The sequence below is a fragment of the Mytilus trossulus genome, chromosome 9 (assembly GCF_036588685.1).
Source record: "Mytilus trossulus isolate FHL-02 chromosome 9, PNRI_Mtr1.1.1.hap1, whole genome shotgun sequence".
NCBI lineage: Eukaryota > Metazoa > Mollusca > Bivalvia > Mytilida > Mytilidae > Mytilus > Mytilus trossulus.
In genome coordinates, this window is record NC_086381.1 from 65,879,071 (window position 1) to 65,903,763 (window position 24,693).

Genomic DNA, 24,693 nt, shown 5'->3' on the forward strand with positions numbered 1-24,693 from the left:
CTTTTCAGCATGTTTAGTATACATAATACATTTGAAAATAAGAAGATGTGGAATGATTGCCAATTAACTAATGATGGGACAATTAACTCTCAATAAAAAAAAATAATGTTTGCAAGTATAGGTAATTAACTTATATGGCATTCAACAAAGAACATTTGCTTACTTCACATAGAAAGCTTTAATTGTTTAAAGGGTCAATGCAAGATTTGTGTAAAACAATCCAAACAAAAACAAAACATGCTGATTTTGTCATTCTTTTACTGTAGCAAAAATCAGGACCCTGTAAATTGCTGTAATTCAGCTGGTGTCTTTGGTTGCTGTTGATTTTCATTTTTTTAATGGCCATTCATTTAGTTGTCTCTATTCCTATAGTTTCTTACTCATTTTGGTTAAAAAGGTTGGACAAACTATTCATTGATATCCTTGTGGGTGTTTCATACAATGTATATTCCTAAAAGTTAATAAGGATTCAATTGAAAATAAATGTGTTATATTTTTATTTATATTGTTATATTTTATTTCAGCTATCTGTAAAGTCTGCAAAACAAAAACATGTAACATCCTAGAATTATTTCCTGACATGGTAAGAATAAACTTACTTCAAGTAATTTTTTATCACATGTCACTCAACTGTATACAAAATAACATGTATGATTAAAGGCTTCCTTTATAATAAATGTAATACAGGATAGTTTTTATATTATTTATATATAGTCAAACAGTCAGTGTCTCCTTACAAACTTATGGAATGTGGATACTGACAATGTATGACTTAGGAGGAACATAAAAAAATAGTCAATATTTATAATATGTACATGTATAATTATGCATTAAGCATACCAATCCAAACCTGACAGAGAAATATTTCATGCTACATTCATTTCCTAAATTGATAATTCAGAACTATCTATTTTTTGTTGTTGTAATTATATTTTTTTTTTCAATTGTTAGATATGCATAATGATAATCCTTACATGTTTTATATAAACAAAAACAGATGTGGTATAATTGTCAATGAGACAACTCTCCATACAAGACCTAAATTAGTAAATATAAGCAATTATAGGTTACAGTACAGCCTTCAATATGGAGCCTTGATTCACATCACAGGTATATTTTTAAAAGTAAACACACTACCAGTTTGTTATTTATTATTTTCCTAAATGATTTTTGAGTACAACATGTATATATTTATCTTTATTTTAGATGGACATTATTCCTGGTGATGAGAATTCAGGAGAAATAAAAATAAATGATCAGGTATGGATATTTATTTAGTTTATAAAAAAGTATTTCTATTGCAATTATTGTACATGTGTATCAATGATTTTGATTGGATGACAGGTTAACTCAATTTGTGTCAGTAAAACTACAGATTGACGTCCGCAAAGTTTCAAATATAATACAGTTATCTCTTAAATGTGGTATGGGTGCCAATAAGACATGGCTCTATCCAAGACGCAATGTAAATTAAGAAAGAAGAAGATTCACTTTTCAATAATATAGCATTTTTAAAAGCATAATTTAACCTTTCTCAGTAAACAGCAATAATTTAACATGATCTATGCAAAAGAAATTGACCACCAAGACAGCACATTTTTTGGAGATGTCTAGACACACTGAAATACAAAATACACAACTGAAAAATGGTTTGAACAAAATTTCACTGGAGACTCAATCATCTTCTTTTTGTAAAACATCCCCCAATTTATATTTTGAGAGGTAAAAATCCCATTTTGGTGGTCAAGCAATCACTTTTAAAACTACTTGTATTCTGTATACCAAACTAAACTTTAGTTTCAATTTTAGGATACATATATATATTTTATTCATTTATCTTTTAGATGGACATTTATCCTTGTGATATGGATTCTGATGGTCATTATTTAGAGCATAAGGTATGGATTTTTGTGTGATGTTTTTGCTATATATTTGTAATGTGCCATTTAGTATTATTGATGATTTAACAGGAAAACCTCTTAAAAAATATCATAATCACTTCCATTCAATTATAAATAAAATGTGTTATGATTGCCATTGAGACAGCTCTCAAGCTCAGACATAACTTTACATTACTACAGAGTCTTCAACATGGAATAAAAGCACAAATCCCATAGCCAGTGATCAAAGATCTTCACAGGACGACTGTCAGTTAAAAGATTTACATAGTTTTTTACATACAGAATTCATACCAATTATGATTTAAATTTAAAAAATGGGTATAAACATGGTTTTTATTTAGGATGTACTGGATGAAAAAAAAATTACACAAATGTATTTGCAAAAAGATAAATAATATGATGAAATGGTGATCCAATTCATATTATCTTTTCTATTCATCATCTCAGTAATTCTGTTTTTAATTACTCTGCACTTTACTGTTCAAACTTCTTTGTTTTTATTAGTTTTCAGTAGTTGAACAGAACCAGACAAGATATAAGGGCATGCAGTCAGAAGATATGACAGCTAAGGAAGAAAATGACATGGTATGAACATTAACACATATTCATAAATAAGAAAAAATTAACTGCTTTTTAAAAATAAATTAACTATAAAAGTTCAATGTCATAGAATTTAACTACCGGTTATATTGCTTTTATAATACCACTCCATTTATACTGGTTCAATTCTTATAAATAATAAAACTTATTTGTGTCAATAAATGAACTTGTGTTTTTATACGTCCATCAATTTCAATTTTGACAGGAGGAATTATGGTATTCAAGTGTCAGCCGTCCGTCCTTCCGTCTGTCCATTGTAAACATTTTGCACTGTAACTAGAGAACAATTTACCCAAATTTCTTCAAACTGAGCATAGTTGAGTCTTATGATAGTCAAACGATCTGTATACCTGAAAATGAGACCGTCAGTCTGTCCCATGAAATTTTGTCACATTTTTTTTAGATCCTGTTTTTTTCAAATTTGGTATCCATGTTCATATATATATTAGAGCTATCTATACCAGGTGCTATGTTTTCAGATTCATCACTAAACAAATTCCTGTTTACCCTGTTCCTTTTTTGGAATGAGGATGAGCAAGATATAATTAAAACATATCTTGTATTCTTCTTGCATGCATTGCACACATGTATGTTTGTAATTAGAACCTGAAATAAATTCCTCTTTTCAGATAAGTGAAGATGAAGCATCTATATGGATTTCACAGTCTGATTCAGAAAATTATACGGTATTTTTTTTAAAGAATTACACAATAGAAAAAAAGGATATATATATAGATTCATTATACAAAATCAGTGCATACACAGAGAAAAAAAAAATTAAAACAGCCACATATAAGTTATAACATATATTGATATATCCTCATAAACATTTCCTTGTATGAAGTATTTTAAGCCTTTTTATACCTTGATAGTTCAGCTTTACTAACTCAATTTCAGTAAGTTGTTTATACCCCCCATCTTTAAAAAAAAGAAGGAAAATATATATGCCCTACCAAGAATCTAGATAAAAAAATGTAGTAAACACACAGTCAATATGGACCCACAATCAAAGTTTTGGGGGTATATAGGAATCACCCTGTCAGTCTATATAAAAAAGAAGATGTGGTATGATTGCCAATGAGACAACTCTCCATAAGAGACCAACATGACACAGAAATTAACAACTATAGGTCACCATAGGGACTTCAGGTATGAGCAATGCCCATACCGCATAGTCAGCTATAACAGACTCCTAAATGACAATTTAAAACAATTCAAACGAGGACACTAACGTCCTTATTTATATAAAAAAATTAACAAATTAATAACAAATATTTAACGCATAAACAAACGACAACCACTGAATTACAGGCTTCTGACTTGGGACAGGCTCATACATATATCTTGTAAGTGCAACTCCTCCCAAACAAATTGACACATACTAATGAATTTTTACACAGTTGCAGTCAAAACCTGAGGATATACATGAAGAAGAAAAAAACCTGGTTCAAAATATTTAAAGGGAGATAATTGAACTTACTTAGTTTGATATTGCAATATGTGGTAACAGGTCTTGTAAGCGCAACTTCTTCTTAAAGCCTTGATGGATATTGATGAAACTTGACACACTTGCAGTACATAATCTGAGAATGTGCATGAAAGACAAAAATCCTGGTCCATAATATTTTAAGGGAGATAATTGAACTAATTTAGTTTATTGGAAGTGGGGGTATCCTTTAGTGAGTTAACTCACAGTTCTATGCAACTCTTGGAATGTCAGATACAATCCACTCTCGTTTCATTTTATTTATATCCCTCAAACAGAAAATGAGTTATGACGACCCCAACAATCTATAATTTCACAAAAAAATTTTAACCACCCCAACAGAAAAAAATCTTTGGCGTTCCATGCCATTGCCAATGATTCAAGACAGATGATTTAAAAAAAAGCAATCTGAGTTATATGTATTTAAAAAAATGAAATCTATTGCAATTCCTATTTTTTAAAGGTTTCTCTGCCATCATCTCAGATATCATCATGGAGTGCAGAAAATGACATACAAAGAAACACATTAGAGGAAATAAACAGTGCACTGAACATTATTGGTGGGGGAAAAATCAGTCCAATTACATACCAAATAAGGAAGGATGTTAACGAACTCAAACCAAGAACAGTGCGCAGCCTGAAGAGAAAAGCATCTGCTACGGTTCATGAAGCTCTTGACTGTCTTGCACCATTTCAAGCAAAAAAAGTTTGGCAACTCATAGATATGGACATGGTAAATATACTGCCCTTGAAACAAACTATTTTTGAGATTAATGTAATATATTTTATACTTGGCCTATGTAAAAAGTATTTGCAATTTGAGTAAACAGTCACAAGTCATAGAATATAGAATCTAACCCCCTAACATTATTTGTCAATGATGAAATAAATTAGTCTTAGCAAACAATTTTGATTTAAATGTCTTCCCAAAGGTCATTATAAAACATCTGCTCTGAAACCATTTGAAACTTCTGGCAATTATTTGCTATCACATGTGTTTGACCTATTTATATACACATTTTGATTTGACAACTGTTTTAGGAGTTATAGAATTTTCACATTTCTACTGGGTATTTCAAAATGCTGATTGCTTAGCAGAGAAGCAGCAAATACCAATTTCAAGTCTTTGGTTTTACCAGGCTGAGAGTCGAACTCACAACCTACCGCACTCAAGCCGATTACGCTAACCATTACATCACTGAGGCAGATACCCTTATTTGAGATTATAATTTAAAAATATAACTTAAATGTTAATTTTTGAAATGTTATTTCAGTGTTCAACACCATCACCTAAAGTAGATGAGCTGGTTGTTCAACTCTTCAAAGAATCAACTGACAAGTGTACCAAAAAGCAGTTTCTGTCAATGATCTCATTAAATTACACAAAGCAGCAGCTGAGAGACATATTTCCTGGCATTAGCATATATGAGATTGACCAAGCCAGAATACATGCAAAGACTTGTGGAAAAGGTATTACACTCTTCATAATCAGTTCTGTATGTATCTTTTAGGATATTACACCCACTCTTTGAAATACCAAAGTTACAAAAATGACAAATTGAGGATTTTTTTGTAAATACTGAAACCATTTATTTATAATATTTTAAAAGTACATGTATCAATGTCATTTGCAGTGATTATGAAAGGACACTGTCAGTCTTTGCATAAAAAAAATGTAAGTGGTACTTTTCTCTTGGCCAGACACAATCAAAGCTTGTATTTTAAAGAGTCCTGTTTGCTTGATTTCAGATTTATTTTTACATTCATAGCTTTTCATTAGCATCCTTAGATTTGGTTAATTTTGTTCTTAAAAGCAAGTTCTACTGAGTAATTGATTATACATACATGGCTCTTGAACTTACTTTTTACTAAAATGTATATTTGTTGTATCATTTGTGAGCATAACATCTATTTGATATATTTCAGGTGTTCCACCTCCAATTAAAGAAAAATGTGTTCGCCAAAAAATGAATAAAGATAAGCTTGATCATGCACTAGATTTCTTCCTGAATCCTTCATTTCATCAGGTAAATATATTTTCATTATGTTGCCTGTGAGCATGTGGAAAGATCACCTTCTGTCGTCTTGCATCTGCTTCGTAGTACATGTATGTGTGGTCTTCACAAAATTTTCTCAACTAGGTCATGTAGGTGTCAGAAGCTTTATCTTATGTGCTATACTGTGAGAAGTGATTTTTTTGCGGCTGCTCATCGAACTCCTGCTTAAACTTGCTGTTTCTTAAGGACATACTTCTTCCATGGAAGCCCATCTAATCAATTTGTAAAATTTTATTTATTTTACTAACTAACTTTGAAACCATTTGTTTTTTTTGAATGGTCATGATCTGCTAAACTTCAAAATTTTAAAATGATAATATTGATAAGTGAATACCTGAAATAATTTGCATAATCAGTATTTCAGAATGTGATAGATTATGAAACATGTGTCCTAAGTATTTGTCTGTAATGTATTTATTTTTCAGGTAACTTCAGTTGGCACTAAGCAGATGCATTTACGAAATGGAGAAGTCATCACCATCCCACAGGTTGTAAGGACAGCATGTCACTCAACACTAGTGACAATTTACCAATCATTCTGCCAAGAAACAGATTTCTCACCTTTGTCCAGAGCCACTCTTTTCAAAATTTTGGCTGCATGTCCTGCATCAAAAAGAACTAATCTAAAAGGACTGGATAATGTTGCAGCAGATGGTGCTTTGGGATTTGAGACTCTATTATCAACTCTGTCAAGCATTGAAAGATATGTGTCAGATAATGACAAGCTAATACAAGTTAAGGAATGCAGAGAAAACCTGTTAGCAGCAAAGCTTTACTTGAAAACAGATTTCAAGGCTCACATTAAGCAAAAGGATAGATGTGCTGATCACTGCATTAGTTTTGCCCTTTCTGATCCTATGGATCAGAAACATCAGCAGCTGTGCAGTGATCACATTCATGACACAAGCTGTGACCGGTGTGATTTATTTACCAACACTGTTCTGGAGGTCAAAACCCAGATCCGTAATTTAGGAGGTATGATACACTGTTAGTAAAACAAATACTGAATTACAATGTCAAAAATATTATTTGTATGCCCCACCTACGATTGTAGAGGGGCATTAGGTTTACTGGTCTGTGGGTCTGTTCGTTTGTCTGTCTGTCCACTGTCAGGTTAAAGTTTTTAGTCAAGTTAGTTTTGATGAAGTTGAAGTCCAATTAAATTGAAACTCAGTGCACTTGTTCCCTATGATATGATCTTTCTAATTGTAATGCCAAATTATAGATTTGACACCAATTTCACGGTCCACTAAACATAGATAATGAGAGACCTGTGTCGGGTTAAAGTTTTTGGTCAAGGTAGTTTTTGATTAAGTTTTAGTCCAAACAACTTTAAACTTAGTACACATGTTCACTATGATATGATCTTTCTAATTGTAATGCCAAATTATAGTTTCGACACCAATTTGACAGTTTTGAAGTGGTGGTTTGTCATCAGTAATTAATCTGTAACTCAGTGCATCAACAACAGTGTCAGTTTATATAGATTTTAATAAAATTATTGTAATAAGAAAGTAAACTAGACTGAAATGTTTTTTAACTATTGCAGATGAACTTCCACCAGATTTACTATCTGACATATATGGTGACATTGAATCAGCCTGTGAAAGAATAACAGATTGGAAAAGACACATTGTAAGAACCATCAACCAAGACAAAGGCCGCAGTGATCTTTTGAAGAGCCTTTCACCAGAACAAGCAGTCATTGTCATGGACTGGGCCATGAAATTCTTACCCATGTCTTTTAGGGAAAAACAAAGTGACTGGTTTGGACAGAAAGGTGTCAACTGGCATGTCTCTGTTTGTATTTATAAGTCAGAGAATGAAGAGTTGAAGGTTTGTATTATTTTTTTTTTTTATAAAAAAAAGTGTTTTGGGGTATATCTACCAACCCACTCCCCCACCAGCACCCTACACAAAAGAAAAACTTTTTTTTTTTTTAAATAAATGAAATAAAAGTAAATAAAAACTACTGTGATCAGAGCTCACACAATTATACCCCTGATCCTTGCAAATTTCATGTTTTGGTATTGGGAACCCCAAAAATCAATTTGATCAAGTACAAAATAGGAGGTGCACACTGGCATAATATGATTGAGATTCTCAAAAAGTTTCATTACAAAGAAGGGGTAATGCAAATTGTACACAATTTGTTTTAAGATATGTATCTATAAAATAGGTCAAACACTGTACTCAATGCTTCTGTCAAAAGATATCTGGATGCAAAAGATAAAAAAAATCATAGGTCAATGAGATATTTACCAAAGATATATGGCAGGAAAAATGTTATTTCTCGATTTTTTTACCAGTTTCATTTCTAAATAACTATTGAAAAGATTTTGTAAGGTTATAAAAATGGCTTATAATTGAACAAGTAAAAGATTTATGATAAATTAGGGGTAAGCATTCAAAAATATTTATGACAGTCAAATGGATAAAACCTGAGGATTCCTAAAGTCTGACAAAAATTACAAAACATGACTAGCAAACATCTTTTAAAAATGTCTTTTCTATTTCAGCACAGAACTTTTGCACATTGTGTAGAAGCAACCAAACAGGACTGGTATACTGTGTCTGCACTTTTGGAGCATACTTTGCAGACCATCAAGAGCCAGTTGCCAAATATCAAAACTGTCTTCTTACGCAGTGACAATGCTGGCTGTTACCATTGTGGTAACCTTTGGTTCTCCATTCCTTTTATTAGTGAAAGGACAGGTATGTTGTATGTAGGTTAAGAATTTACCATTGATAAGTATGTATCAAATGTTACCTGATTTTCTTACTTGATTTTCTTATCTAAAAATACTTTATTGCACACAAACAATTTATGGATGGATAGGGGTAGAACATGATAATAAAAACTAAATATTAAGGACTAGAGCATGATGATAAGATTGGAACATTGACCGTTACTTCGTACTGGTCTGACATACAGAGCTTGATTTTTATATGCATAAGGTAACCGTCTGATAGCAGATTGTTAAGAAACAATTGAAGTAATCTTTTGATGTATAGTTTTCTAAATAGTTTTTTTTTTATGTAGGAGTTTATATAAAAAGATATGACTTCAGCGAAGCCCAAAGCGGAAAGTCATACTGTGATGCCAAAATTGCTCACATGCGAGGGAAAATCAGACAGTGCGTTTCAAATGGAAAAAATGTAGTTTGTGCTTCAGATATGAAGTCTGCAATAGATGACTATGGGGGAGTTTCTGGATGCCAAGCAGCTCATGTGGAAATCACAAATACTTTGGATGATCATAGAGCAACTGGTCTGATTAAAGGAATCTCCAAAATATCCAATATAGAGTTTCAGGAAAATATGCAAATAACTATGTGGAAAGCATATGGTATTGGCCAAGGGAGAAATATATCTGTTCAGGGACAAATGAATAGTCAAGATGAAAGGTTGGTACAATTTACTAAACATAATAATATTTTGCATGGTATATGTTGTTTCAGCTGCCTAGCAAATATGCCTATCCTGACATTGATTTGGATAATAGATTATTTGTCTATGGTGTTTTATAGCATGAAAACAATGGGTCCCCATTTTAAGTGAATTAGTAATTCAAAAGAATGGATTTGGGTATTAAAATTCATGACACAAAATCAATTCATGGACCACTATCCACAATCTACCAAATGATGATAATGGTGTTGATGTAAGCAGTTACATGTCACAGTACAACCTTAAACTATTGACAAAAATCATTCTGTTTAGATAGTTTGACATTATATATATGTGAAGTTTCATATAATAACAACTGTTAAAACAAACACCAATATGATAAATAGCAATTAATGACTTGAGACCATATTGGTCATGTTTCTGTTCACACAATCATGTTTTATTAAAATACATACATGTATAATCATGATTTATTTTTATAAAAAGATGAATTTGAATTTTATAAACTTTTTTCAGGTCATTGAAAGTGATAGCTGATTTTAAACCTCCAATGAAGGTGGAAGGATCCATAAAGCAGAGTTCTGCAGGTGATGGTTTCAGTTGTCAAGAAGGTTGTGTTCAGACCTTTACCTCATTTATGGATATGCATATGCATTGTCTGATTGGTGATCACAACTATGATCTACAACAAATGTCAACTTATGACAAGATTAAGCTCAGATGGTATGATGCTTGTATAAACTTGTCTGAAATATTGAATTTTAATCGAACTGATGCTTCTCAACCAAATATCTCACAAGATATAGCCAAAGAACAACAAGGTTGGGCCTTAAAAAAAGAAAGGAAGCATGTGAGATTTTCAGACAAAGTTAAATTATATCTAAAGTCAATATTTGAAGATGGTGAAAAGAGTGGGAACAAGATGAATGCTGGCACTGTAGCAAGAAATATGAGAGTTGCACTAGAGAATGGTACCAAAAAGTTTTGCAACAGTGAATACTTAAATGCTAGTCAAATCACATCTTACTTTTCACGGTTAACTGCAGAGAAAAAAATGCCATCAAAGTCTTCAGAGGATATTGACAGTGCGGTAGCTCTTATCGAGAGGTTTGAAGCCATAGAAGAAATAACAGCTTTAATCTAACAATGATTTTTTTAATAGTACTGTGTAATTTGTGTTAGTTGTGTCATTTATACTGAACACACTTCTTTTTTTAGATTAACCATTGTTTTTAACACATTGATTTTATAAGAACATAATTATAAAATGATATAGCTAAATTCATTTTTGAATACAATAAGTTGACAACAAATTTTGTCATTGTAAACCATATATTTATTTATACTGCAAGCCTTTTATTTGAGCAGTCAAAATGCATTGGCAGTATATTTTTGTGTGATATACCGTCACTGAAGGTATATCACCTTCTTTGTGACGCTGACAATGTGTTTCCATAGAGTTTTATTGATGAAGTCATTAAGTAATACAGGTTCACGGAATCTTGACGTCATCCGCTTCAAATTCAAAATATTGGTTTTTACCCAAAATATTTCTTTTGTAAGAAATTTAAGAGTTGCAGTATATAGAGAATAACCATACATTGTCTTACGATATAAATTGTATTTTTACTCAGCTCGAAACAGGATAGAAATGCTCAGGAAAGCCTTGATTTCTTCCTGTTTCTAATCCTTGTACCAATAAATTTTATATTTTTAGACACGGTATGGTTATTCTATATATATATATATATATATTACTAACCCTATATATATATATATATATAGGGTTAGTAATATTATTCTCATTTACAATCCTTTATTATGCACATGCAGAAAAACCGGAAAACTAATATTAAATTAATTTAGACATATAAGGATAAAATGTGCAAAATTACAGTAAAGATAGTGACAACAAGTGTGGTCAGAGCTAGTGATTACTTTCACAGTCTATACAATGTCCTTGTAAATTCAGTTCTTGTTTATAGAGAATTAAAGTTATTGTGACTGCATGTATGTATAAGTAAATAAAGTACTGAAAATATTTTTGTCATTGATATTTTTATGTACAGATGGCAAAATTTGCAAAGTTAAAACTGAAATTTGTTTTGGCTCCAAGTAAATAAAAAAAAAAAAGATTTAACTATACATATAATTAGTATGCATTTTTCTAGGCTTTGTAGAAAGTTACTACTGCCCATGATTTGATTCTAACTTTAAGAGACTACAAGTATATTATGAAAGAATATCAAAATCTAAACAAATCAAAATTATTGGCAAAATAACCCCCCTTTTTTTAAAGAGAATTCTTGCTAATATTGCCTTATAAATGAAAAGTCAATGTCTTTGTCATATAACTATTGAGTTTTCAGTCTGGACACTTTTTATATTCTATTTTTAAAAAAAATGAATGGAAGAATAGGGGTTTCAGAAAGGAAAAGTTAAACACAAAAAATTAAAATGTTGATAAATTGTGGAAATTGTTCCAAATAAATAGGGGTCATCTGATATTGCAAACAATAAGTTAATACAATGCAGATGAAAAACAGATTGTCAAAAGACTTGATAAGTAAAATCATGTGCCAAAAAATATTAAAATTGTTGTTTTTTGGGCTAGAAAAATGATGAAAAAAAATCCCATTTTTTTGTTATGTTGCTATGGAAAATTTGGTTACTATGGTGACTGAGGAAATTTTAAATAGTTCATTTACTCTTTAAACATTACATAGTGAATATGGAAATGTGAATTGATAAGATATTAAGACATATTTAAAATTTAAGTATGTAATAAATGTATGTTTTGTATGGTTCTGTTTCCAATAACTTGAAAAATGGACCATTTTATTGTTGCCTAGCAACGGCAACCCTGTATGTTTCCGACTCATTTGAATTTTGTTTTATGAAGTCAAAGTACCAATAGTTGTTGACATATGCATGATATTAAATGATCTTTCAGATAACTTGAGAAAAACACCAATGAATATGTTGTAAAATTTCAAAATTGTCAATAAATTCTAAGAATCAAAACTATGTAATGCTTGGCTAGCAGTCAAATTTTTTTTTGAGAATATCTGTCTATGATATATGCCTAATGTATTATGCTTATATGTATCTTTCATGTAATAAATTACATTTTTACCTAAAGCATGAATTTTTTTTTCTAATCTAACTTAAAAATTAGTGATTTTTCTGATTTTGCCCAAAATTTCAAACCAAGTTGCTATGGAAACTAAATGGCTTCATTTTGCCTAGCAACGAAAGACTGACGAAAGTTTTATTTTGAATGCTAACTTAGACCATCAATATGAAGTGTTATGCAAATTTTTATCAAAATCTGAGATCATCAGTATGCCACTGTTTGCATGATTCTTAGGCAGACAGCTACTTAACAATTTTCATAAAATTTGAAAATTTTTACTACCTGTAACATTTTCCATTGAAACTACTGGGCCAAGTTCATTATAGATAGAGATAATTGTAAGCAGCAAGAATGTTCAATAAAGTAAGATGTACAAACATATCACCATCACCAAAACCGAATATTGTCATGAATCCATCTGCTTCCTTTGTTTAATATTCACATAGACCAAGGTGAGCGACACAGGCTCTTTAGAGCCTCTAGTTTTTTATTCCTATTGACCTGACATACACAAATAAAGCCATATGGAAGGACATTTAAGTGAGAAGCAATAATGTTTTTAGTTCTGGCCTGTTGTTGCATGTTGGGTAAAAGTAATTGTTCAGTTAAAGTATTGGAGATGTGTTAGACCAAAGCTATTGCCTTGAGTTCATGCATCTTGTATACATATTTTCTTGGATTTGCAAGAAATATGAAATAGAAACTTTATCTATGCTTCTCAAATGATGAAAGACAGAGACCATTTATAATACAAAACATATAGATTATGCCTTTACAATTGAGTACAAATTGCTTGTTAAGGGTAATTTCTCAAACATGTTAAATTGGTAGTTTTAATGAAAATAAGCCTTTTCTATGTATGTGTGTTTATGTTTATACACAGTTCATGTTTAAAATAAGCAAAATTCCATGTGTAAGAGAAATGACTTTAATATTCTATTTGTTTATGTTTTAGTAGGGTATCCTCCCAATGGGCCACCACCCCCAGGTCCTCAACCAGTGCCACCACCTGGAGCAAGAATGCCACATCCAGGTATGTTCATAGTTAACAATAGATCTTTAGATCTTTAAATGATAGACATTGTAACTTTTCATTGAAATTGAGAAAAGCTTGAAATTGCATATTTATGAACGAACAATTAAGCCACTGTATGTTCATGTAAGTACCTAATGGATTTAACTTTTATTGTCAAATATCAATTGTTTATTATTCACAGCCTAACAAAGATGCTACAAGAGAACAAACTTTGCCCTTTAAGTCTCACTTCTTTTCTCTACCTGTTCCAAAAGCAGAAGTAACTCCTTATGCTTTTGAAGTAGTGTGATCCATAATGTTGTAATGTTAATGATTTTATGATTTATGCATTAACGATTTTGATTATAGGTATGCCACCAGTGAATCCACCAATATCGTTGCCACCACCTGGCCACCCGACAGCTCCTGCACCACATGTTAATCCAGCTTTCTTTCCTCCACCCCATGGAGGGCCACCCCCTGCTGTGGCAGTAAGTATACTTTTGTATGATATGTAGGCCAATGCTATCAGTTTACAAGCGATGGATATATATTTTGGAATTTGCATAAAAAATGTGAACATGGTTTAAAAGTATAAATATTAAATCTAAAATTTTAGCTGTATTATTTTTCATTTATTATAAATTATTTGTCTTTTTAATGATAAGAAAAGCTAACACTGCTTGATTTCTTCCCATGAATATATACAGGAAGAGTTGGCAAATGGTGTCTGAAACTTTTAGCTCTAATGCTTTATACTGTTTCATATGAAAAAATACTACAATAATCAGTTAGAGTTCACCTGTTAATTATAAATTTCCAAAGTACCAAAAATTAGACAATGAAGACATGAAAAGAACACTAGATTTGCACAAAGTTGAGTTTTATTATCCATATTTGTAGTTAATTTTATAGTAATTTGATCAGATATCCATTGCTTTTCTCTCAATAAACCAATCAAATTTTGTGTTGTTAAATATGTTTTGCATTGTTAATCTGATACTTAAGCTATGAGGTTTATGTTTATAAATTTCTTTACAGCCTTTACATCCTGGAGGAGACCCATATGGAAGGCCACCACCCGTGTCATACCCTACAGACCCTTACAGACCTCCAGATCACTACTCTAGACCCCCTCCTGAAAGGTAATAGGAATACAGTTCATACTTGGTTATTCAATCAAGTTTGGTGAATTTTCAGTGAAGACTTGTAATTAATTGTGAAAAATCTCTGTGTACTATACATTTCATAGGTATTGTATGAAAGGGATATACATCTGTGTGTTTTCACTGTTTAAGGGGGTAGACCTTGGTTCAGGGAGATAACTCTTTTAAGTCAGATATACGCTTGTAAAAGTCTAGTTTCATCAATGTATTTTAAGCATTTACATGAAACAGATTGGAAATAATCTACGTAACCTTGAAGCTTAGAATATATTTATGAAAATGGTTGACACAAACATACTGATGATTTTAAGACTTATTTCCCTTAACCAAGGTCTACCTCCTTAATTCAACTGTAAATGTCCTGGTTTACAGTCATTCATTATTTTACCAATATCAGTGTATAGTAGATAATGAGGGAGTAGGGATGAAAGGGCAAACACAATTTCAAATCAAAGAATGAAGTGCTTAAGTACAAAGAGAGAAAAATGGACCATATAAAAAAAACCCAATAGAATCTTAGACCCCATCAAGATCCTCAGATAAGATATGTCTGAACTGGAGAACTTAAAAACACAACCAAAAAAGCAAACTATAAACCCATTGTTATGTTATAATGAGGAATTATGAAAATATTGTAGTGCTAGATTAAAACGTAATTATATCACCAAGAAAAAAATCGGAAGAACATATGTTTGTTCTAAGAAAAATGTGAATTTTAGAAATAAGGAATAAGGCTCCCTATTGATAAACATAAATTTTGGCTTCACTTTGTATCATTGCTAAGCAAGTCACTAAAATTAAAAGAAACAGTTTGAGTGTTTTATACAAAGCATTAATAATTTATTAACATTTATTTTTTTAACAGACCAGAATCACCAGCCCTCAGTGAACAAGAATTTGAAGAGATTTTCCAGAGAAATAAGACTGTATCAAGTAGTGCTATATCTAGAGCTGTACAAGACGCAACTGCAGGTAAAGTTCTTCTGTGTATTAAGTTGGTCAAGTAAACAAACTTGGTAAAGCAGGGATTGGCCTTCTAAATGTTCAAGATACCAGCATAAAAAAATCAATGTAAATAACTTGGATGTTGTTTATACATCAACGGGACAGCAACTCGATAACAGAAATAACCTAACAACATCTTACATGGTACAGTAGGATTTTGCTTTTCCCACAAACTCTTTGAAAGAAGCTCACTCAAACCTGCCCTTAAATTTTGTAAAACATTTTCTTATTTTCTAAGGGATTGTATCTGTTTTTATGTTTAAAACAAAGAATGACCCATTTTTTCTTAAAATTTGTTGAATTATTTCAGGAGAATTTGCCAGTGCAATAGAGACATTAGTGACAGCTATCTCCCTGATCAAACAGTCAAAGATTGCAAGTGACGATAGATGTAAAATTCTCATCAGCTCTCTACAAGACACACTTCATGGTATAGAAGAGAAGTCATATGGATCAAAGTAAGTAATATAAAATTCTCATTAGCTCTCTACAAGACACTTCATATAAAAAAATTCAGTTGTACTTAACATAAAAAAGGCACTCTTGATTGATATTGCAGTTCCTGTATCCATAATCATTATACATGCACCTTTTAGCAAGTTGTCTTCCATTACTGTTCATCATAAAAGTTCCTGTTAAGTTTTGACGTCATAAAAGAAAATATCTGAAGCCACAATGAAAAAGATATTGTTTTGTGATGTCAAAAGTTCAAGAGGCACAAAACCTTAGGTTCATAGGCACAGATTTCCAATTAAATGTTATTAATGCAAATTTAGGTGTATTCATGTAATTTATAATGGTTTAATTTAATAGGAGCAGTGCAAGGAGATCAAGATCTAGGGAACGTGAGAGAGAAAAGGAAAGAAGAAGTCGAAGTCACAGATCAAGAAGTCGGGAACGAGCAGAATACAGGGAGAGGAGTAGAGAAAGGGGAGATCGTCACTATGCAGAGGAATCATCGTCACGGTCCTCGCACAGATCTGATAGAGACCGAGATCGTGACAGGGAAAGGGAAAGAGAATACACCAGCAGACGACACTAATTTAGGTAATGATTGCTTCTGGGAAAGAAGCTTGTAATGAATAGGGTATGGGCTATTCCATTTAATTGATATGGGAGGGTACGAAAGGTTTTCTATAATCTTGCCCACAAACCACCTATTTGAGTGATTTGGCACAACTCAAATAAACATTTGCCTTAAATAATATACGACCATGTGAAAACAAAACCTTTCTTTTTCAACCACATTAATTTTAATGGAATAGCTCTAAAATAATTTCAGTACTTTTGTAATTCATAAGTTTTATGGGGATAATTCCAATCGCATAACCACGCGCATACACACAAACTCGTCATACATGAATCATTTAAAATCTAGCAAACGAGCAAGAAATGAAGCACAGTCTAATCCAGTAATTTGATTACAGGTAAGTAACTTAGATATATATAATGCTCTGTTGTTTAATTTTTAATATATGTGCATAATTTATATGAAACTCATAAGCAAGAATTTCAAAGCTTGACGTTGCTTAAATATGCATATATATTTCTTTTACAGATTTCCTGAATTTGAAAATATCATCGAAGAATTTTTCTCTCTGCACAAAATATTCAAAAAGATTGTGTTTGCAGACAGTTATAGGAAAAATTCTCTGGAATTGAAGATTTTTTTTTGTTATTTAGGAAACAAATTTGTTAATATATTTTGAAAATTCAGTATTGTAACGAATTGTCTTTCTAAAAATATTTTGAAGGAATTTTTATTGGGCAACTGCAAATTAAAACTTGAAATTGAATTTTCATAAATTTTTTAGTCACAGAATATTTTGAATAATTACTAGTCATATCAGCTACAAAGATAATAAAAAAAATCAATGATTAAGATAGAAATTTACTAAGATCTCTGAAAAATAAATGGTATCTTTTTTAAAGTGAAAAATTAGTAGAGAATATATTTTTCTATGTTTTTGTTAAAAAAAAACCTACGGGTGCGGGAATTCTCGCTACATTGAAGACCCATTGGTTGCCTTCGGCTGTTGTTTACTCTATGGTCGGGTGGTTGTCGCTTTGACATATTCACCATTTCCTTTCTCAATTTTATTTTGTTTATTCCATATTCCATTAAGCAGTTGCCCTTTTCACAAACATGTGTAATTTTGCCAGAGTCTTTCAGCCTCTTTTGTAATTGGTGCAATATTTATTTTTTTGGACAAATTTTACAAGTCTTTTACATAAAGTATTTTTTATAACATATTTTTTTAATATTTACATATTTTTTTTAGAAATATTTACATTTGTTTAAGTTTTTGAAACTGTTTATTTGTTGTACTTGTTAAATTGTCTTTAATATTCATATTTTTTCCAGGTTATTTAAGAAGTATCTACAGCTTTTTCTGAAAAGATTATAAAATGAAAAGGGTGTAAAACAAAAGAAAGTTCATTCCATATTTTTTCCTGTATTACATGTACTTCGATTTTTTCTATTTCATAGCAAGATATCAGAAACATAAAAGTACAGCTTTTATAAAATATTATGAAAGAGCTGTAGATATATTAAGATAAGGAAAATAATGAGTTTCTCACATTAAAATATAATGCCATTCCAGGAAAAAATTGATGATATAGAAGGCAAATCAAAATGTTTCTCAAGTAACTCAATTTTAGGAAACAAAAATAAATCCACCTTCATGATCACAATTAATTTTTTTGGAATGGTTTTCAGTTTCGATTTATAATATGTAACATATTGAATTTGAAAGTCTATAAATCAAAGATAAATTATGTGAACATGTTTTCGAAATAGAAATCTAAAAATTATGTTCAGGTTCAATATGTGGTAGTAGAATTCCATGTTCTATCAGAATATTACTATTTTGTAGTTTGGGTTAGTTAGTTATGGGTGTGTCAGTCCTTCCTTCTGTCCCACTGTTCTGGTATATTTGATATGTTTATTATTTTCCTAATTGCTCTTGAAGAGCTTGAGAAATATTGTGAAACTTCACAGAGATTCACATGTCAGATGTATTTTAGCACATTCATTTTATTTCTTATCATGAATGATTTTGGGATTTGTTATTCGTGTTACTACATGCACATTTGTATGTTCTTTTTCTAAACAACCATCATAAATAAACAAAACAACCATTAATTGCTACTGTGAACCTCCCATACTTTTCATCCCAATTATTATGAGATTCTCTGAGCTAATCATAGACACTGCTAATTTTCCACACAAGTCATATAAATGCAATTTGTTAGAATGTTGGGGACTTATTTTTGGAACCTTTATTGATTTGCAATAAGTAAGTCAAAGATCCTATTCTATTCAGGTATTAAAAAATGATTGATGCTGATTGGTAAGTGAAGATCATGCCTATTGTTACTGGAAATTTCTATAATTATGTGTGTTATCTGTCAGATGAACCATGGCTTCAATATTAGCTTTATGTATTTCCTATTGGAAGAAAAACAATTGATGATATTGGCTGATCAAGTGATGAATTTAGTCAACAGTAGTTTTCTGATGTTTAAATCTCACATAGGGATGGCAGTAGTTTTATAATACAGATGTTTAAATCTCACATAGGGATGGCAGTAGTTTTATAATACAGATGTTCAAATCTCACATAGGGATGGCAGTAGTTTTATAATACAGATGTTTAAATCTCACATAGGGATGGCAGTAGTTTTATAATACAGATGTTTAAATCTCACATAGGGATGGCAGTAGTTTTATAATACAGATGTTCAAATCTCATATAGGGATGGCAGTAGTTTTATAATACAGATGTTTAAATCTCACATAGGGATGGCAGTAGTTTTATAATACAGATGTTCAAATCTCTTAAAGGGATGGCAGTAGTTTTATAATACAGATGTTTAAATCTCATATAGGGATAGCAGTAGTTTTATAATACAGATGTTCAAATCTCATAAAGGGATGGCAGTAGTTTTATAATACAGATGTTTAAATCTCATATAGGGATAGCAGTAGTTTTATAATACAGATGTTTAAATCTCATATAGGGATGGCAGTAGTTTTATAATACAGATGTTTAAATCTCATATAGGGATAGCAGTAGTTTTATAATACAGATGTTCAAATCTCACATAGGGATGGCAGTAGTTTTATAATACAGATGTTTAAATCTCACATAGGGATGGCAGTAGTTTTATAATACAGATGTTCAAATCTCTTAAAGGGATGGCAGTAGTTTTATAATACAGATGTTTAAATCTCATATAGGGATGGCAGTAGTTTTATAATACAGATGTTTAAATCTCATAAAGGGATGGCAGTAGTTTTATAATACAGATGTTCAAATCTCACATAGGGATGGCAGTAGTTTTATAATACAGATGTTTAAATCTCACATAGGGATGGCAGTAGTTTTATAATACAGATGTTTAAATCTCATAAAGGGATGGCAGTAGTTTTATAATACAGATGTTCAAATCTCACATAGGGATGGCAGTAGTTTTATAATACAGATGTTTAAATCTCACATAGGGATGGCAGTAGTTTTATAATACAGATGTTTAAATCTCACATAGGGATGGCAGTAGTTTTATAATACAGATGTTTAAATCTCATATAGGGATGGCAGTAGTTTTATAATACAGATGTTTAAATCTCATAAAGGGATAGCAGTAGTTTTATAATACAGATGTTCAAATCTCATATAGGGATGGCAGTAGTTTTATAATACAGATGTTTAAATCTCATATAGGGATAGCAGTAGTTTTATAATACAGATGTTTAAATCTCATATAGGGATGGCAGTAGTTTTATAATACAGATGTTTAAATCTCATATAGGGATGGCAGTAGTTTTATAATACAGATGTTTAAATCTCATAAAGGGATGGCAGTAGTTTTATAATACAGATGTTCAAATCTCTTATATCAATGTATATATGGGTTGCAGAAGTTTCCAAGTCTTAAAAAAGGATCACATATTTTATGGAACATTTAGTAAATTTAAAGAATGGTGTTGATTGTAAGATCAAATTATATTTTGGGACATTATATTAGGTAGCAAAAAGATAACCATTTGATATTTACAATAGCTAATAAAGAATTCATTGTTCACCTGACAGACACAAAAAATTAAATTATAAGCATAAATACAATATTACGTAGTTCAGCTGTAATACAATTTCTTCCAGAGTGTGTGAATAATTTGGAATTGATTGTACTGTTGAAATGTCATTTCCTTCAATGATATGTTTGGTTGAAAAACAAAAAAGTGTTAATTCAAATTTACTAAAAATTATAATTTATTGGTTTAAAAAGAAATGATGAAAATTAAGGAGAAAATGATGTTGCTGATTTATGTTGTTACTGCATCACAGCTCTTGTGGTTTATGTTACTTCCACCCATCCACAGTTGATATGGGCATATAGTAGGCAAACTTGATAGGAAGTTGACTGCCACTGTTCAGAGTGGATATACCATTTTTCTTCCAGTGCAAGACACGCCTTCAAATACAATGGAAAAAAATCATCAACTTAGCATTCAATATTTTTACAAAATTAAGTACTAAATTGATTTGTTTGCCTGCGATGGACTGGGTGAAGTTACAAAATCCATACGAGCTGTGGTGTCTCATAAGAATAATGTTATATGGCTGTTCCATAAAATCCTTTAATGATGAGCCTAGAATCATGTTGAATTTTTCTCTTTACATAATTTTGTTTACTGATTTTCATGATAAAAATAAAGTGTTGTAAACACATTAATATGCCTAATCACTAAAGGGTTTCTTTATGGAACAGTACAAAAACCAAAATTTAATGTGAGAAACTTATTGGTATATGTCCTTGAATAATTTTATTCAATAATTATTTTAAGTATGTTGGAAAAGACTATTCCAGAAACATCCTTATTGTTTTAGTCCTATTTTAAATGTGAAATACACCACTAACAGTGGTAATCTCTTACTAACCCTTCAACCTCTTCCTTGCTGAAGATAACATTAGATAACCCTTATTCTGGAATAGCTCTTGGAATTGTATCAGTAGAGAAACTTTACTTGTTATCATTTATAGTTGTGTCTTTGCATTGAAAACGCAAAAGATAGTGTGGCTTACATTTGACCATATTTTATTACAGTTAGTTAAGGACTGTTCTGGAATAAATACACATGGGGCATGGAAGAAAGACCCCAACATACTTATAGTTCTTACAAAATTTGAATAAAAAAATTTCTTAATTTTAGAGCCTTCCATCCCCCTACTGCAGTCAGTTTTGGAACAGTCCTAAATATGTCTGTATTTTGTATAACTATAATTGAATGACAGGTGTTCAATTAATACTTCATTTGGAATATAAGAATTGAACTTATGCAATTATGAAGCAAGTGATGTGGTACGTTTTAAGCAAGAATCACACCATATGATTACTTCATTTAGAATGTGCCACTTTTATGTCACTTGCATTTATATGGCTTAAAACCTACTTCAACTAGAGCTTTCATGTTTACCATTGAAAATTTATGATTATGCATGGGGAAAGGACAGGCTGCTAATTTTTCAACATTCTTTATTATCGTTCGATGTACTGTTAAGTACCATTCTGTTACAGAAATATTTGTAAACTTGGGTATTACATCAAAATTACATTCAGAATGAACTGATGTATTAAGATGTAAACCCAGATTATAATTTTGGCGTACCTATTCTTAATATCTGTATAGGTGTTTGATTAATTTCTAAATTGCATAATTCAGTACAAATAAAGGCAACAGTAGTATACTGCTGTTCAAAACCGTCAAAGAACAGAATTTTCTGAAAAATGAGAAAAAAAAGAGTTCTGTATAATATGGTTGCTTATTATTGTAAATTCAGAACTAAATGCATGCATGCATTTTATGTGAGTTTCTGAAAAATTACAAACTCTCTTACTAAATTTATTTATATTGTTTTGAAGAACAGTACATGTAGAATTTAGTCAATACAGTGTTTTCTAAAAGTTCAACAATAACTTGTAAGTTTGCAATATGTGTCTTATGAAAATGTTGGACTTCATGACATATTTCATATTCAAAGAAAATGTTATGCTAGAATAAAAGATATTACCGATTCTAAATTTGAAATGCATACCTATAATTGTATTGGTATAATTGTATTAACAAGACCTTTAGTTTGTGTATTAAAAAATAACATAATTATAAGATAATTCCCATATTGTTGAAATATATGCATGCTTGTGCTTTAATTAATGGGCACATTTCATAATTATGTGAAGTCTTTAAAATCTTAAAAGTGTGATAGCTTCTCAGTACAAGGTGACAGTCAAATACTATTGACATCACTTGTTAAAAAATTGTTTGTTTATGACGGTAAGTAGTACCAAAACTGATTTATTTATACTAGTACTTTGAAAAATGCTATACCTTCACTATGATTGTTTAATCATAATAGAGAATCCATGATGTTCCTTAAAAAGACATGTTTATGTAACAATTGATATATTGAAATGTTGTATAACATAAAAGTTGAAATACTCCATACGTGTAGTTTCTAAAGTAACATCTTGTAAAATGTGTTTCAGGGTCAGAAACGGAATGCATGTTTTAGATATTCATGTTTTGAGGGCAATAAAATTGTAAGGGAATACTGTGATCCTGAAACATTAGTTTTAGCAGAATAGTTCAATGTATGATGCATGAAGAACTTGTAAGAAATACATGGAAATAACTTATTGATATGCCTATAATATGAAATTCTTACACATGCAAGATTTACAGTTACTTCTGTAAAAGTTTCCAATGTGGTGTTGTTTTTAGTTCAATTAGACATTTTTTGTGTTACTGCTTGTTTGAAAAATTAAAAAAATAAGCTACATGGTAAATTAGTAACCTCTAGGTTGTGAACAATTCTGTTATTTCATCAAGGTTGTTAAAAATGTTTGACATGTTGGTAAAACTATGTTGATTGGGACTTATTTCATATAAAATCACACAGACTTATACAATTCATATAATCAGAGGAACACATTTTCAAAGTTAATGTGAATCTCTTTTCAATACTGATATGATGTCATCCATGATTTCACTCATATCAGCTGCCCACAGTATTCTGCAACCTATGATTTGAATTATTTATTTTTTATTTTGTTTAGTTTATATTATTAATTGTAGAAAGTAATCATAAGTGAACATGCAATATTTAAGAATCTAGTCTTTAAAAAACCCCATGATATTTAAAGAATAAGATATTCATGCCCATTTAAAAGGTTTCATCATATCATTAAACAGTATCAACAGTATTAGAATATTATCAGGAATGTTGATGAAGATTGCATTGTCCTAGAACAGTAGTTCTATTGCAAAGCTTTTCCTTTGTAAAATATTTCCCGAATTTGATTTCAAGATTTATTTCTGAAAACCATAGTCTTAAATATTTTTATATTATTCATTTTCATGGGCAATCTAAAATTTAGATGCCACTGAAATCTTTATGTTGATTGTCATAGTAAAGTGTGCAAAATATTTATGGGGAAAAATGTGTGAGTACAGGTTATTATAGGAGAGAGAATGAATGGTATTTTTAGAAAGAGTTAGAGAAAACATTATTATTGATATTAAATATTCAGGACAGAACAATAAATTTAATTTGGCATTGCATTTGATGGCACTTAACTTTAACCTGATTTGACATTTTGAAATACCAAGTGTAGAATAAAAATATATACATTTATTCATAGAGCATGTAGAGGATTGATTGCCGAAAAGTGTGATTCTATATTGAGAAAAAGTGATTGCTAATAGTAGAGAGCTTGTATTTCATAGAAAACATCTGGTAGATTTAGCCTCTTATATATTATGCATGCTTTATTTTTCTTTGAATTTTTCATTTTCCCCAGAACACAACTTGTTATTTGTATATTTGTATTTAAACAAAAACAATTTT

General features: G+C 30.7%; 2 protein-coding genes across 7 annotated transcripts in view; both read left to right on the top strand.

Annotated features, from left to right (window-relative positions):
- Positions 1-24,693, top strand: part of LOC134683266 (cleavage and polyadenylation specificity factor subunit 6-like) — a 42,156-nt gene that overhangs the window by 12,692 nt on the left and 4,771 nt on the right. For 3 of the 6 annotated variants that reach the window (XM_063542450.1, XM_063542454.1, XM_063542453.1), the window contains 6 exons: positions 13,547-13,624; positions 13,976-14,097; positions 14,648-14,751; positions 15,638-15,744; positions 16,088-16,235; positions 16,591-16,824. In XM_063542450.1, coding sequence (XP_063398520.1) covers positions 13,547-13,624; positions 13,976-14,097; positions 14,648-14,751; positions 15,638-15,744; positions 16,088-16,235; positions 16,591-16,819 — 788 coding nt within the window. In that variant the 3' untranslated portion in view covers positions 16,820-16,824. Of the gene's footprint in view, positions 1-13,546; positions 13,625-13,975; positions 14,098-14,647; positions 14,752-15,637; positions 15,745-16,087; positions 16,236-16,590; positions 16,825-17,335; positions 17,485-24,693 lie in introns of those variants that run through there. The other 3 variants (XM_063542452.1, XM_063542455.1, XM_063542451.1) reach the window with 2 other exon arrangements.
- Positions 1,196-11,196, top strand: LOC134683265 (uncharacterized). The gene is made up of 12 exons (XM_063542448.1): positions 1,196-1,260; positions 1,845-1,898; positions 2,406-2,486; positions 3,131-3,187; positions 4,451-4,720; positions 5,262-5,457; positions 5,914-6,014; positions 6,470-7,019; positions 7,594-7,880; positions 8,564-8,759; positions 9,088-9,451; positions 9,972-11,196. Exons 1-12 carry the CDS (start codon positions 1,207-1,209, stop codon positions 10,597-10,599), a joined length of 2,838 nt encoding a protein of 945 aa, XP_063398518.1. The 5' UTR covers positions 1,196-1,206; the 3' UTR covers positions 10,600-11,196.